Source organism: Schistocerca nitens, chromosome 12 (assembly GCF_023898315.1).
Source record: "Schistocerca nitens isolate TAMUIC-IGC-003100 chromosome 12, iqSchNite1.1, whole genome shotgun sequence".
NCBI lineage: Eukaryota > Metazoa > Arthropoda > Insecta > Orthoptera > Acrididae > Schistocerca > Schistocerca nitens.
Window position 1 is genome coordinate 40,707,732 of NC_064625.1, and position 13,447 is coordinate 40,721,178.

Sequence of the window (13,447 nt, forward strand, 5' to 3'; positions counted from 1 at the left end):
TTGTCAAGTTGTGCCACAAACTCCTTTTCTCCCCAATTCTATTCAATACCTCCTCATTAGTTATGTAATCTACCCATCAAATCTTCAGCATTTTTCTGTAGCAGCACATTTTGAAAGCTTCTATTCTCTTCTTGTCCAAACTATTTATCGTCCATGTTTCACTTCCATACATGACTACACTCCATAGAAATACTTTCAGAAACGACTTCCTGACACTTAAATCTATACTCAATGTTAACAAATTTCTCTTCTTCAGAAACGATTTCCTTGCCATTGCCAGTCTACATTTTATATCCTCTCTACTTCAACTATCATTAGTTATTTTGCTCCCCAAATAGCAAAACTCCTTTACTACTTTAAGTGTCTCATTTCCTAATCTAATTCCCTCAGCATCATCCTGTTTAATTCGACTACATTCCATTATCCTCGTTTTTATGTTCATCTTATATCCTCGTTTCAAGACACTGTCCATTCTGTTCAACTGCTCTTCCAAGTCCTTTGCTGTCTCTGACAGAATTACAATGTCATTGGTGAACCTTAAAGTTTTTGTTTCTTCTCCATGGATTTTATTACCTACTCCGAATTTTTCTTTTGTTTCCTTTACTGCTTGCTCAGTATAGAACGCCAGTTTTCTTTCTCCTGATAACAACGTCCTCTTGAGTAGTCTCCACCCGGAGTCCAAAGGGGGGACTATTTTACCTCTGGAATATTTCTCCCAAGAGGACGCCATCTTCATTTAATCATACAGTAAAGCAGCATGCCCTTGGGCAAAATTACGGCTGTAGTTTCCCCTTGCTTTCAGCTGTTCGCAGTACCAGCACAGCAAGGCTGTTTTGGTTAGTGTTAAAAGGCCAGATCAGTCAGTCATCCAGACTGTTGCCCCTGCAATTACTGGAAAAGGCTGCTGCCCCTCTTCAGGAACCACACATTTGTCTGGCCTCTCAACAGAGGCATGCACTGTGTTGATGCATCTTTTGGGATACCAAGAAAGTTAGCTAGATTTCTTCCAGCTTATCGGCCAACTCCCTCACCCCATTTCTAGTTCTTTTAACAGTTCCACTCCCTATTCCGCCATGTGGGCCAACTTTGGGCAGCTCTCTGGAACCAAGGTCAATCCCCAGATTTCCGGCCGGCCGTAGCAAATTATTTTATTGCGGACCCCCATTGCTACCTCCAACAGCTCAGGCTGCTATTTTGTGGAGATTTTAAGCTCTATCCGCTATCACCCTGCCTTCCTCCCTCCCTTAGAAACGAGTGGAGGAGGGCTCCAGTTGATACCCTTCTCCTCTGAGAATCGTGAATGCTGCAGTGCTGCCTTTGCTATGAGGGAAGTAGATCACACTCTCACTTCATCCCAATCTACCACCTCAAGGCTGGACAATGTCCACATCCAGATGTTGTGCAGCACCTTTCTCTTGTGGGCAAACACTTTCTGTTTCATATGTACAATCGCATCTGGGCAAATGGCACATTTGCCAGATGCTGACGTGAAGCCACTGTCACCCCCCATACCTAATCCCGATAAGAAGAAACACCTTCCTTCTATCTACCACCCCATTTCCCTCACCTGCTATTTTTGCAAGGTGATGGAATGTATGATTCATGCCTGGCTGGTATGGTAGCTCAAGTCTTTCAATTTACTAAACAATGTGGATTTTGACAGCGCCTTTCTGCAGTTGACAATCTCGTCATTTTGTCAACCCTTGTCATGAAATGTTCTGTGAAAATACCAGACCGTGTCTGTGTATTTTGATTTGGAGAAAGCCTACTACACCTGCTGGAGGACAGGCATCCCGCATAAACTCTGCACATGACGCTTCCATGGCCGGCTGCTCCGTTGTCTTTAGTATTTTTTTAAAAGACTGAGTTTTCAAAGTACGTGTGAGTTCTGCATTGTCGGGCACCTTTGGCACCTTTATCCTGGAAAATGGGGTGACTCGGGGCTCTGTCCTGAGCGTCGAACTCTTTGCTATAGCCATTAACACCATTACGGCCTGTCTCCTATGGGGCATCTCCGGCTCCCTTTCTGTCACCGATTTTGCGATCTATTGCAGTTCTCCACAAACTTGTCATCTTAAGCAGCATCTTCAGCAATGTGTTGATCATCATTACTTATGGAGCATTGACAGTAGGGTTGGTCTTCCACTGACAAAACTGTTCGTATGAATTTCTGGCAGCACAATGGGTTTCTTCCACCGTCTTTACATCGTGAGTCTCTTGCTCTTCCATTTGCTGAACCTATGAAATTCCTGGGACTCATGCTCGATAGGAAACTTTGTTGGTCCTCCATGTGTTTTACCTGGCCACCCACTGTACCCGGTCTCTTAATGTCCCATGTGTCCTAAGGGGTATTTCCTGGGGAGCAGATAAGACCAGCCTCCTCCATTTGTACCGATCCCTTGTCTGTTCAAAACTAGACTATGCGTGTTTCATTTATGCAACTGCAAGTCCATCCATCTCACGCCATCAAAATACAATCCAATGTCGTGGAATCCATTTGGTCACTGGAGCCTTTTACACTAGCGCGGTTGCGAGTCTCTATGCAGGAGCTGTCGAACTATCACTGTCATACTGGTGTGATATTCTGTTCACCGGATATTCGTGCCATTTGTGTCCCACGCCTGACCACCCATCCTATGCCTTCACCTTCAATGACTCTTGCAGCTGCCAGTATGGGTTATGTCCCTCTTCTCTGTTATGTCCTGGTGTTCAATTTCGGCTATTGCTCCGGCAGCTTAACTGCATGCTACCTGCCACTTTCCTGATGAGTGTGAACCCTTCACCACCTTGACTTCATGCGGTGGCCCTAGTTCATCTTGGATTTCATTCACTTTCTAAGGAAACTACTCCCGATTCGATCTACCGCTGTAAGTTTCTCGACCTTTGTGTGGAACTTAGCAATAGTACCTTTGTGTACACTGATGGTTTTTGGACTGACCACGGTGTCAGATGTGCCTCCATCATTGGCATCAATGATTTTCAGATCGGCTTCTGGAACACTGCTCAGGATTTACAGCAGAGCTCTTCAACCTGTATCAGGCTACGCAGTACATCCAGCGACACAGGCTTCTCAATTGTGTCACATGCTCCAATTCTCTCAGTGCCCTTCAGAGCCTCTGTTAGCTGTACACAGTGTGTCCCTTAGTGCAACAGGTCCAAGAAAGCTTCTACTTGCTCACTCGTGAGGGAGCTGTTGTGATGTTTATGTGGGTTCCCAGTCACGTCAGTTTGATGAGAAATGAGGCTGCTGTCAAGGCTGCAATCCTCCTAGCTCGGCCACTAGTTTTTCCATTTGTTCCAAATATCTCCGCATTGCCATCTGTCAGCAGGTGGTGTCACATTAGCATCATCACTGTCCTTCCCTTCATGGGAACAAGCTGCAGGAAATTAACCCTCTCCCAGTGGCTTGGCTTACCTCCTCTGGGCGCTCTCGCCACAAGGAGGTCATTTTAGTTGAGTTGCGTACTGGACACTGTCATTTTAACCATCACCATTTGTTAGGTGTTGGTCCCCCATGACTTTGTGCTCATTGTCATCAACCTTTGACTTTTCACCATTTCCTGACCGAATACCCTTTTTTTAACCACTTACATTCTAATATGTGTTTGCTGTCTAAGTTATGGGTTGTTTTAGCAAATTACACATGGGTCCAGTAAATGACATGCGGTTTGTCAACTGCATTTTACTTCTTATCCATTGTAGCAGTATGGTGCAGAAAATTTAATTTTTAGTTCTGAACCTCTGTTGTCTCTACAGCAAGTTTTGAGGATCTTTCTCCAAGTGAAGTGTTTGTTCTCACCTCTCTTTCCTCCTATCAATTGGACGTAACATGTAGTTCTTTTTAACTCCTTTTTTGTATTAGTGTTGTAATGTTCTGACGTGGGTCCGTATGACCTTATTTGTTTTTGCACCCTAAAACGAAACAAAACAATAGTTTCCTAACTTCAGAGAAGTTCTCCCACATATCTACCGTGGCTATGGCTGAACCATTTCTCTGTCATGCCCTTTCATACAGCAGTGTTAGACCTGTTATGTCTGCAGGTGAACATCTGTAAAGTTTTGTGAAGTAGGAGATGGGGTACAGGCAGAAGTGAAGCGCTGAGGGCAGGCCGTGAGTTGTGCCAGAGAGCTTGGCAGCTAGAGTATTCTCCGAGATTCTGAGTTCGATTCCCAGCCTAACATACAATTTTAATTTGAGGGGAAGTTTCAAATTTGAAATTATGGGACCTGATTCACGTAGTCATAAAAATGTTACTGTGAAATATTAAAATAAGCAGATATACAAAATGTTGTACTAAATCATGTTTGTGTTGTAGAAGGAAAAGAAAGATGTACACACTGTTCTTACACATTATTTTCATGAGTGTGGTATGGTTTGAAACACTCATCACATACAGAGAGCCTAATTACAATTTAGATACCACCAGGTTGGTTCTTTCCATCACATTTTTCCCTTCTGGTTCTTAATGACTGGAACACACTTCAGGTGCAATTTTTGTCTCAGTAGGTGGTACCTTTTCGGCAAAATGTTGCCCATTAAATCTGCTCAGTCCGAGAATTGAAAAAGGATAAATCTCTTGATACGTATTATAACAGTGAAAATAATCAATTATTGATAATATAATGTCAATGGAAGAACAATTTTTTCCACCTTTTGGAACTATTCACTCTTGAAAGGATGATAAGCAAACATTTGATGTGATTTATACACTCCTGGGGGAAGATGTTCATTTCTTATCAAAATTGTCTGTCTTTTTTTTTGAGTCTCAGCTACACAGCAAGTGATGTGTAGTAGGTATCAATATATATCATATAACCATTGTCTAAGTAGCTATCATAAAGTAAGTAGCACTCTTACCTTTTCCTTACATTGTTGACATTCCAGCCTGGAGTTTCCATTGTTTGACTTTGTCTAAGTAGTTTTGTAGTATACTATTCAAAAGTTATTTATTACCTTTTAAATAAAAATATGTTTAAGACAATTTTTTTATTTATTCCACATGCTTAGGATCATTTAACTTGGGATCTGTGGACGATAATTTAGCATTTTTTTCTGTGTAAATATTTATTGTGTATTCTTGTTTTTCTGACAAGTTCTACATATTGGAGGATCTACTCACTATGGTTGGACAACAACTGCCACCGTCACACCTTAGCAAAAGGTCTGGCAGAGCTGCCACTGTCACACCTTAGCAAAAGGTCTGACAGAGAACGTGAGAAAATTCTGGTCTTATTTAAAATGCTAAGTGGGTCTAAGGCTTCCATCCAGTCATTTGTTGACCAGTGTGGTGTTGCAGTTGAAGATAGCAAAACACAAGCCGAAGTTTTAGATTTCATGTTCAGGAAATCTTTCATGCAGGAGAATCATACAAAAATACAGTCATTTGACCATCAAACAGACTCCCGTATGGATGACATAGTAATAAGCATCCCTGGTGTAGAAAAACAACTGAAAGAGTTGAAAACAAATAAGTCACCAGGTCCGGATGGAATCCCAATTCAGATTTTCAAAGAGTATTCTATGGTATTGGCTTCTTACCTATTATGTTTCATTTATTGTGGATCTTCCATCCCGTGCGAAGTCCCACCCAAGTGACTGGAAAAAAGTGCAGATGACTCTTGTATACAAGAAGGGCATAGGAATGGACCCACAAAATTACTGACCAATATCCCGAATGTCGGTTTGCTGCAAATCTTTGAACATATCTCAGTTAGACTATAATAAATTTTCGTGATACCAAGAAGCTTATGTCCGCAAGTCAGCATGATGTAGAAAGCATCGTTTGTGCAAAATTCAGTTTTCCCTTTTCTCACATGATTACTACAAACTAGGATGAAAGGCAACAGGCAGATTCAGTATTTCATGATTTCCACTAAGCATTTGACACTTGTGTCCCATTGCGTGCTGTTAAAAAAGGTTTGGGTGTATGGATTAGGTTTGCAGATACGAGTGGCTCGAAGACTTCTTAAGTTGTAGAACACAATATGTTGTTCTGGAAGGCGAGTGTTTATCAGAGACAAGGGTATTGTCAGGAGTATCCCAGGAAATTGTGATAGAATTGCTATTACTCACTGTATACATAAATGATTTGGCAGACAGGGTGGTCAGCAATCTGTGGTTGTTTGTTGATAGTGCTGTGGCTTATGATAGGGTGTCGAAACTGAGTGGCCGTAGGAGGATACAGGATGACTGAGACAAAATTTGTAGTAGTTGCGATGAATGACAGCTAGCTCTAAATTTATAAAAATGTAAGTTAATGTGGATGAGCTGGAAAAACAAACCTGTAATGTTCTGATACAGCATTAGTAGTGTCCTGCTTGACACAGTCATGTCGTTTAAATGTATGGGCATAAATTTTAAGCAATATGAATGGAACAACCATGTGAGGATTATGGTAGGGAAGGTGAATGGGCAACTTCAGATTATTGGGAGGATTCTAGGAACGTGTGGTTCATCTGTAAAGGAGACCACATATAGGATGCTGTATGCTATCCTGTTTTCTCATTTGATGTCTTGAGTCTCTTTGGCATAGCGGTGAAGAAGTTGACAGATCAGTAGTCTGTGCATCATCAGTTTCATCACCTACTATCAAATTATGATACTTCTTACAACCAGAGTTGTTTTATGAATGTTTGTATGCTTCACTACATTATTTTCTGTTATTTGTTACTCATATGAGCACTCAACCACAAACAAATATGGATTAATATCAGAATCATCAACTTCTCCTTCTGAACAGCAATTGTTGATTTATTTTTTCAAGGTATTGAAAAAGTCTCTTTCATCGAAATTTGCCACTTCAAAACTATGTAGAGCACATGCAGAATGGCTCTCAACACAGAGCAGTAACATACAAAGTGCTGTTTTGGAGCACAGATAGTGCAGAATTCAAACACCACACAGTAGCATAGTGCAGAGACCCTCCTTCATTCAGTCTACACTGTTATTGACGGAGGACTGGAAGAGCATTGGTAGCTACGAATTTTTATGCACTGCATGAACGAGACTCAGTTGCTGTACATCTAACTGCTACACCACGAGGCCTACTTATGTTCCGCCCACAATGTGTTAAATAGTGATTCATCAGGCTTCTTTTCCTATGACTCTTCCTCCTCCTTGCAAGACTAAGGCAAAATGAGAGTTGTGACTTCATGTGATATTCCCATGCATTGCTGCTGGCATTTCTGAGCTGTCTTTGTTGAAGGCTTGTGCAGCAGCTTTTACCAGGGATATCAAAGACCCTCCATCCCTCCATTCCTTCAGTGTTTTAATTTTTATTTATTTATTTATTTTTTTTTTTTATCTCAAAATCTTCTCATGTATGGGAAAAGACATTCAGCTATCATCAAATATCTTTTTCCGGCATGATCCTATCTGGACAATAAAGAATACCCTATGTGTCAGATCGTGTCAGAATTGCAGAAAAATAGAACATATTGAATATCCTGGTAAGGAAATAACTAGATAACAATTCCTACATTAGTTTATGTAACACTTATGTTAGTGGCTTCTGCTGATGAATGCCTGAATAATGTGTGCAGGGAGAAGTAGAAACACATCTCTTTGAGATAGTGTTAGTTAACTACATGGTCTGTAGTAATTTAAGGTTTCACTAACTTTGTTTGTCAGTGTCTGAGCTATTCTTATACGGCATTATTCTCCTTGGAACACTGTCATTGTTTTGTTTGGTGATTCTGACAAAAATCTTGTGTATTTTGCTAGCAGTTTACTAAGATGGAAGACCAAAACAAAACTTTATTTGTACCCCTCTGTTGATATTTCAGGATTGGTGATAGTTACCAATGTGTAAGGATTACTGTACAGACAATAGATACGATATTGGGATTAGCTGGCAAATCAGTGTGACAACTTCTGCAAAGCTTACTAGTCCATGCTTCTAGTAACTGCTTTGTTGTTTAACATAGAACTATTTATTATTTATGAAATATGATCATGTAAGTTTTGATTCTGTTATTTATATTAAAAGTATGGAGTATGTTTTTAACATAAAATATACAGGGTGTGTGGTATGAACTTTTGACATTAATAGTACCAAATTAAAATTAAGTTGAAATGTGTATGCTTGAAACATCATTTCATTCAGTTATATTGTTGTATAAGTCATAAATGTATATGTCCATTTCCTTTTCTTCCAGTTTTCTATCATATGGAGTATTTATAGGTTGTCATATATGATGAACATTTGCTTTGTGGGTTTTCTGGGTTTATTTTGTCCAGAAAAATTAATGTGCTCTCATAAATGGGGTATGAAAAATCAGTTTGTCTGATGTATGTAGAATTTGGTTCAGCCATTTCTGGTTCTCTCCTATGTTCTTGTGTTGCTAAACCTCCAAGGGACTGATTAATTAGCTTCAGCTGCTGTTAGTGGCAAAAGTGATTTTAGTATTTCTCTATAACATATTCTCTTTGCCTGAAGCAACCCCTCAGTAACATATAGTAATGAAATTATGGCTTTGCTTGTTGGTGACAGTGAAACCATTATATTAATCAGTGTTGTTACATAATGTAAAAGTAAACCTTTTTCAGAGTCACAGGTATGTTTGGCTCTGAGCCACTACTTTTAGGGGTGACTAGGCTGAATGATGACTTTTTATGATGGTAAATAACTGCCTGTCAAATGAGAGAGAGAGAGAGAGAGAGAGAGAAAACTCTGAAGAAGAAATGTATCTGAAAGCCAAGTAATTCACTAGCATGCCTACAAGCTTGTTTGCAACTCAGCACTTCTTCTGTTTAGTGATTAGTGATCCCTCCTCAGATAAACTTTTTAGTTTCACTACATGTCTTACGTGATAACAATTGCCAAATTTCAGTTATTTATTTGAAGGTTGTCTTTTATTCACTCATGACGTAATCATAAAGACATTTAACAATTACTGGATAAACAGTTTTGACTTTTGAAAAAGGTCATCCTAAGAACGATATGTCTAGTTACTATAAAGCACAGTTTGGCATCAGGACAGAGATTCATTTGGAAGTAGATATTCATTCTGTTGACAAGCTGTTTTTTGCAGTAATTGGATGAAATGATCTCAGAATGACTTTTATGTAAGGTTGAAATTGTTTATTCTAATAAAATGTATCAAGTAACCAAAATGGTGGCTTTCTTCACAGTAATTACAAAGAATTGCGTTTCCCTGAGACATTGTGTCTTCTAGTATGGCATTTCTCAATGTGATGCTTTTGTACCGCTTGCATTTTTCATTAGCTGTTTTTAAATAATAGGAGGAGACAATAAATCATCATAGAATCTACAAAATCTACCACGTACCTGTATACATAATGATAAATCAAGATTTTTTAACCTTTGTTTGTCTCCTCCTTTTATCTGTTGACCATCCAACAGTGGCCACTGGGTAATGAAAATGTGTAGTGCACAAACTTTAACGTGGTGTTCGGCCGTGATCGTAAACAAATGAGAATTTATGTTGCCAAAAGAAGATGGACAGTGTAGGGGAACAAGCACTGCATCTCTCTTCCAAGGGATAGCAGCTTACACACTCATTGTGTACTTTGCTGAAAGTAAAAGCTACACACAGTGATAGCAGTCACCAGTCCCTCCAGGTTCACAGGACTCGTACTCGAATCTGGTGTTGGACTGTGAGTAACCTCTTCACTCACTTCAAAGTAAGAAAATGAAACAACAACACAAAGCAAAGTGAAATACACAAATATTCACTAATGGCTACCACATTTGTTTACTGCAGTTATCAGTGCTATAAATGAGCTAGTGCAGGCCTGACCTCTATCAGTATAAGTAAATAAAAGTAGACAGTCAGTCAGTTGCATAACCTCTGCTGAAAGTATTTTAAATTTTTTCCCTTGAATGAGGAGTGGGTTTCTTTTGTACTTCAAGTATTAGTTAGGCCTAAGGTGGTCTGCCTAGTTATTTCTGTTGAGATGTTCAATCCATTTTCTGCTGTTGTCTTCATTTTTCTTTCTTACATTAAAATATCACTGTTCCTGTATTCTTTGTTACAGTCTTCACAGCCCCAAGGAACCCATTTCAGCTGCTTGTATCTAATTTTCACATTGTTCTTTAGCAATCCAAGACACACTTCCGTAGGGTAATTTGGGAATGACTGTTACTTTATAAGACTTAATTCTTGTTATTTTTTTTGTGTCATGTTTCAAAAATATCTGTCAAATGTTCCGCACGGATACGACCCCAGAAAATGTTTTATTTTATTCTCCCAAGATGGTCAGAGAGCGGGGAACTTGACCATTTGAAATTCTTAGGACTGATGGTGGATGGAAGGCTTCCTTGGAACTAACACATTTAAGAGCTTTTGCAGAAACTGCTGCTGTCTTTGTTATAAGAATGATCTCAACAGCCTGTAACACTGAAATGCATAGTCTTGCATTTACATTATCATCTCATATGCTGTTGTATTTTGGGGCAACTATGTGCATTCACCAGGAATACTCTTAGCCAGAAAAGGGCAGTGAGACTGATCCGCAGTGTCAGCTCTCGAATTTGGGAAGGGCCTCATGCATGTGTGTAAGAATTTTAACCTGCCGTCCCTGTATGTATATTCCGTAATGGATTTGTTGTTGACAGTATTGACTCATTCAGAAGAAACTGCCACGATCATTCAAGGATGATGGCTTTCTGTTTACAAAATGTTACAATTTACATGTGATGTGCCACGATAGAGAAAGGAACCTATGACCACTGGGTACAGTGTCACAAGTTACCCCAAAAAAGTAACACAACACACACACACACACACACACACACACACACACACACACACACAGAGGGAGAGAGAGAGAGAGAGAGAGAGAGAGAGAGAGAGAGAGAGCTTGTATCTGCCTTCTATGAGCTTCCATTGACAAGTGAGGTCATGACCATCATCTTGCATGGCAAGGTGGTCTGCAGCGAATGTCCAAGGTAGGATGGTGTTCTTGTGGAATAACTTTCCTGGTCAGCTGGTGTCTCCATGTGCAGGAAATCCAGGTGACCACTGCCCTTGCCTTCCAGATACACTTCACCTACTTTCGCTCTCACTACAGATCATGACTATCCTTCATCAGTTAGAGATGTAAAGGGAATAACACATCACTTTTTCAAAGTGATATGTTACCCCTCATGGAAATGGGTAGATAAATAAATAAACAACAATGCAGGAAAAGATAGATCACTACTTACCATAAAGAAGACACACTGAGTTGCAGAAAGGCACAATTACAAGGCACTTACACAAAACTATTGGCCACAGCCTTCATCAGCAAAAGGGAAACAGAGAAACGCACACCTCACATACACATGACCGCCAATTCTGGCAACTCAGGTTTGTGTATGTGAATGGTGTGTGTTTCTCTGTTTCTCTTTTGCTGATGAAGGCTGTGGCCAAGTGTGTAAGTGTCTTTTAATTGTGCCTGTCTGCAACTTAATGTGTCTTCTTTACAGTAATTAGCAATATATTTTTTCCTACATTGTTGATATCCCTTCGTGGAGTTCCCATTGTTTGTCTTAAAAATAAATAAATATTATCATCATTTCATAAAGATAAGTTTATCTTTATTATATTTCAGTGTGTCCATATTAACAATTTTGTGACAGGTGCCACTAGGTGTTCAGAAAAGACGAAGCCTGCCCATTTTGAAGGTGAGGAAGATGAAGAAGAGGCCGACGGAGAGGGGGAAGAAGAGGAAGATGAGCACCACAGACATTCGAGGAGTCGCATTGTGGCCGTGCGTAGGAAGAGGAGTGTCAGCAACTCGAGTTCGGGCAGCAGCTCAACATCTGTCACTTCAAGCAGCAGCCGGAGTAGCAGCAGCAGCAGCAGTAGGAGCAGTTCGAGCAGTAGTGACAGTTCCAGGAGCAATGGCAGCAGCAGCTCTTCTTCAGACGCTTCGGACAGCAGCAGTTCCAGCAGTAGCAGCACAAGTAGCAGCAGTTCGAGCTCCAGTAGCAGCTCCACCCCCAGCACGAGCAGCTCGAGCAGTTCAGAAGCACGTGCTGGCAGCAGTAGCAGCAGCAGCTGCGACCTGCCTGTGCCACATGTCAGTGACAGCGACGATGGTGACGAGCTGGCGGACCTCACAGGTGACACCCGCCCTGCCCTCTTCCCATCCGGTTTGGGAGCTGAGGGCGAAGCCGATGAGGATGATACAGAAGATTCTGAATCTTCAGACGATGACTATGATGATGAAGATGATGAAAATGATGACGACAGTGAAAATGATGTAGACAATGAAAACGGCAATGAAAATCAAAATGGTGAAGACAATCAAAATGGTGAAGACAATCAAAATGGTGAAGACAATCAAAATGGTGAAGACAATCAAAATGGTGAAGACAATCAGAATGGTGATGATGAGGACAGAGATGGAGAGGAGGACAGTGATGAGAGTGAAGTGTCGTCAATTATGTCACCTAGTCGCATCAAGAAGGAGGCAGTCTCTGACGAAGATGAGTCAGAGGTGTGGGACCCGGAATCCCTGCGCGCGCTGAATGAAGCATTTGACAGCAAGGAAGGGTTTGTAATCATGTCTTACCAACCGTGTTAATGTCTTCCATATATATATATATATATATATATATATATATATATATATATATATATATATATATATATATATATATTTTTTGTGCTGTCGTTTTAGAAGCCTCTCTTCCACTGTCGCTGTTTTATGAATAGTGTGGGCGTTATTCAACCTTTTATGGCTATAACAAATTTTCATTTGAAGTGGACTCGTTTCACTTTTTTTTTTAAACCAAAGCTTTTTCAGTAGGCAATGTAACAATAGTGGTTTTGTCAACAAATGGCTTTAATGAAATCACAGACAGTTTCCACTTTTAAAATTTCTTTTATCCCTCACATTTTTTGGCTCTTACATTAGCTCTGTACATTCTTCTACACAGGGACATTTGATTTTTAGCACACTGCACTGACACACAATATTTCCTCATTTGCACACACAAAGACAGCAGTTAAAACAAAATGACCAAATGAAAAAATATTGTGCATGCCAGTGCATTGTGCTAAAACTTTAATGCCTGCCTATAGAAGACATAGAAGCCAAAAAATATGAGTAATGAAAGTAATTTTAAACATGGCAACTGTTTATGACCTTGATAAACTGATTTGGAAGCAAAACTCCAATTGTTGCATATACCGCTTATGGTACTTTAAATAAAAGCAAAATGCTTCTGGTCCAACTCGACTTTATAACAGACACAAAATATGGAATGTCCTCCATATTACTTTTCCCAGTTTTTTTGTTTGTAACTTTTTTAAATTATATATTTCATCCTTACACCACATGCCTGCTATAATGCCGGCCGGAGTGGCCGAACGGTTCTAGGCGCTACAGTCTGGAACCACGCGACCGCTATGGTCGCAGGTTCAAATACTGCCTCGGGCATGGATGTGTGTGATTTCCTTAGGTTAGTTAGGTTTAAGTCGTTCTAAATTCTAG

The 13,447-nt window shown here is 40.2% G+C and overlaps 1 protein-coding gene across 1 annotated transcript in view; it reads left to right on the forward strand.

Moving 5' to 3' along the window:
- Positions 1-13,447, forward strand: part of LOC126215390 (serine-rich adhesin for platelets-like) — a 267,306-nt gene that overhangs the window by 84,811 nt on the left and 169,048 nt on the right. The window contains exon 8 of the mRNA XM_049942097.1: positions 11,586-12,504. Within this exon, the coding sequence (XP_049798054.1) occupies positions 11,586-12,504 (919 nt within the window). The remainder of the gene's footprint in view (positions 1-11,585; positions 12,505-13,447) is intronic.